General features: G+C 36.8%; 1 protein-coding gene across 1 annotated transcript in view; it reads left to right on the top strand.

The window, feature by feature from the left end:
• Positions 1–574, top strand: part of LOC111391274 (sialyltransferase-like protein 2) — a 5,598-nt gene extending 5,024 nt beyond the window's left edge. Inside the window, exon 6 of the mRNA XM_023016446.1 lies at positions 195–574. Within this exon, the coding sequence (XP_022872214.1) occupies positions 195–402 (208 nt within the window). The 3' untranslated portion in view covers positions 403–574. The remainder of the gene's footprint in view (positions 1–194) is intronic.
• Positions 575–2,884: the final 2,310 nt, after the last annotated feature.

Below are 2,884 nucleotides of genomic sequence, written 5' to 3'. Positions count from 1 at the left end.
TGGTAAGTCAAATGAGTAACTTAAATATTCATGACTGATAAAAAATTATTTATTTTAAAACTTATTTACTTTGAACTTTTTTAAGCTTTAGTCAAACGTTATCTTTGGGATGTTCCAATGTGATACAACCTTTTGCTTTCAGTTGAATTTGTTTGTTTTTTGATTGGTAAATGTAAAATTTCACAGCTTTGATTTTGTATGTGTGCAAATAGGAGGATTGGAGCTGGATCTGGAGATCTGCTAGCTGCATGCTCTATCGTCAAGAAGCAATGGAAAGGAAAGTTCACTTCAATTTCAGGCTTCAGGAAAGCTGCTATCGAGCATCAAAAGTACGTAAAAGGTACCACAATGTATCCTTTGGAACACAATCCAGGACACGGCCTACTATGCATTGTGCCGTGAAATGGAAGCTGATTTTCTAGTCACATACCGCAAGTTGCTTGAAAATTTTTGATACATTGAGAATCACTAATTTTTTCTGGAGCATCTAACACGAACCCTCGATACAATTTTGTAAATTTCAATCTGGCAGCAAATAGGATGACATGAAATAAATGGGATTTTTTATTTTTTATTTTTAACCTTTTCATTCTTGCATTCTATAAACCTTTAGCTGATCTGAATAGCGATAAAACATACTTTTGTTTTGTTCTTTTTTTCCTTGGATTTCCTTGCTCATTTTCCATTCTTGAGTTACTTTGGGGCTATATTGGTGATTTTGAGGGGGCAATAGGAAAAATAAATAAATAAATTTACAAAAATAGCTCAATTGTTCTTCTTTATCTTACACCCTTTGCCGTCCCAACCCACCACCGCAAAGCACACGTGTCCTTCCCGCACTCCCAACACCTTCTTCAAGAGCAAGAATCCCACTATCACTTTGCCACTCATGAGTCACGACTATATCCTTTCACTCATGATTTTGCTTCTCTCTCTCTATATATGTATATGTATATGTACATGCATACATAGATAGCCAGCCTACAAAATACATTCGTAGAAAGAAAAAGGGGGCTTCAAGATTACCGTTACCGGCATAAAGAAAAATGGGGACCGGCTGCAGCGGCGAAGAAGTAGTAGAGGCAGAGGAGAATGTAGGAACCCTTAAACGAACGCGGCGGCCCAGCGTGAGATTACACCAGCCCTACGACGAGAAACCGGGAAATTGTCTGTCCCGCAAGCAACGGGTGCCCATCAAGAAAAATGTAGGACTGAAAAAAAGGCGACCGGTAAAAACTACACTTAGTAAAACTAGAAAGAATAGCGTTGTGGGTTGCTTTAGTGATGAAAAAGAAAAAGAGATGATGGGTTTTGATGATGACAATGTGGTGATTGGGACTTGGAGGAATTTGAAATCGAAAGCTAGAAGAAAGAGTATCAGGCCCCCGATTTCTAATAAATGGGTTTCTGTGAAATCTCATGAAAATGAAGCTAAAGAAAATGAAAATTTTCAATTATCTAGCAGTGGCGAAAGCGAAAATGAACAAGGGAATAAGGAAGAAAAGAATTTGGGCAGCCATGATGAGATTCCCAGGAATTTCGAGCATGAAAATTCAAACCTGCCTAAGCCGTTCGACTTGATTTATGATAATGGAAATAACAGAGTAAGCAGTGATTGTGATCATATGGATGTTGAGGAGAGGAGGAAGCTGAGAGTGGGTCGGGATTCAAATGAAATGGATGGAACGGTGGGGTGAGGAGAAACAGATAGGGATAGAGATGGAGTGAGGATTTGGTTGAATCAATTGGGATTAGGGAAGTATGCAATGCTATTTGAGGTTCATGAAGTGGATGATGAGATTTGCCATTATTGACTCTGGAGGATCTCAAGGATATGGGGATAATTGCAGTTGGTTTGCGGAGAAAAATGTATAGTTCCATTCAAAAGTTTGGTAAAGGTGTTGGTTGATGGATTTAATCATCACAATAGTAAATTAATTTTCCTTTGAAGATTAAAACCATATGAATAAAAAGATCTTAATAACTTTGAGATCATTGGATTATAAAAATCATCACACATAGAAAGGGGAGATGATAAACTTTTGAAAGAGCTCTTAATGGCCTAACCAATTGCTTCCTCTCTTAGATTTTCTCCCTTATTCTCCACTAGGCGTATTTCCTTTTCAAGAAAATGAAAAGTGGCTAACCCTAATTCTGATATGAAAATATGCCAATAAAGTACATATTAATAATGCCTTATTAGGGTTTGAAAATTGCACAAATTTCATTGGACTTTATTATAGTAGGCTAATTAAGTCACATACATTTTATTGGAGCCAAGAGAGGGATCTAACCGGACTCACATAACCCAAGCTCCAATAGATGTTCCAATTGGATCAACTCTTGAACAATTGAGTCCCGATTTATTCTATCAAAAAATCAAGATTGCACTCTCGAGTCGAGTGATAGTTATAGAAGCAAATTATGATCTAATAACAATATCTTCTGATTATCGTTCCACAAGTCAACCTCCATTTGATCGTCAATATGTTGAAACTGGCAAAATGATCGTTTTTGTCCTTCAACATGTATTATCCTCTAAGTATCATTTTCATACGGCGAATTCGTTGTTATCAAATCACAATGTAAAAGTCCAACAATCTCATCGTCGACCTATTGAGCTCAGGTTCAATTTGCCTAGGAAAATACCTTAGAGTGATGATCGTCTCATCTCAATTATTAATGGATTCGACTATTGTAAGTATATGATCTCTAATTGTTTCGACCCAATTCTCAAAGTATCGAGATCGATCTTCTATTTAAGATTTCACTCATTGCTACCTCAAAAAACTTGAACTAGCAATCAAAGGTACATTGCTCACTCATGATTTAGGTGACCTGTTTGATAATCAAGTAAAGTCTCATTTCGAACGGTTACAAATGA

This window comes from Olea europaea, unplaced genomic scaffold, assembly GCF_002742605.1.
Source record: "Olea europaea var. sylvestris unplaced genomic scaffold, O_europaea_v1 scaffold770, whole genome shotgun sequence".
Classification (NCBI taxonomy): Eukaryota; Viridiplantae; Streptophyta; class Magnoliopsida; order Lamiales; family Oleaceae; genus Olea; species Olea europaea.
The sequence above is the reverse complement of the archived record's forward strand: the minus strand, read 5'-3'. Positions and strand labels throughout refer to the sequence as shown.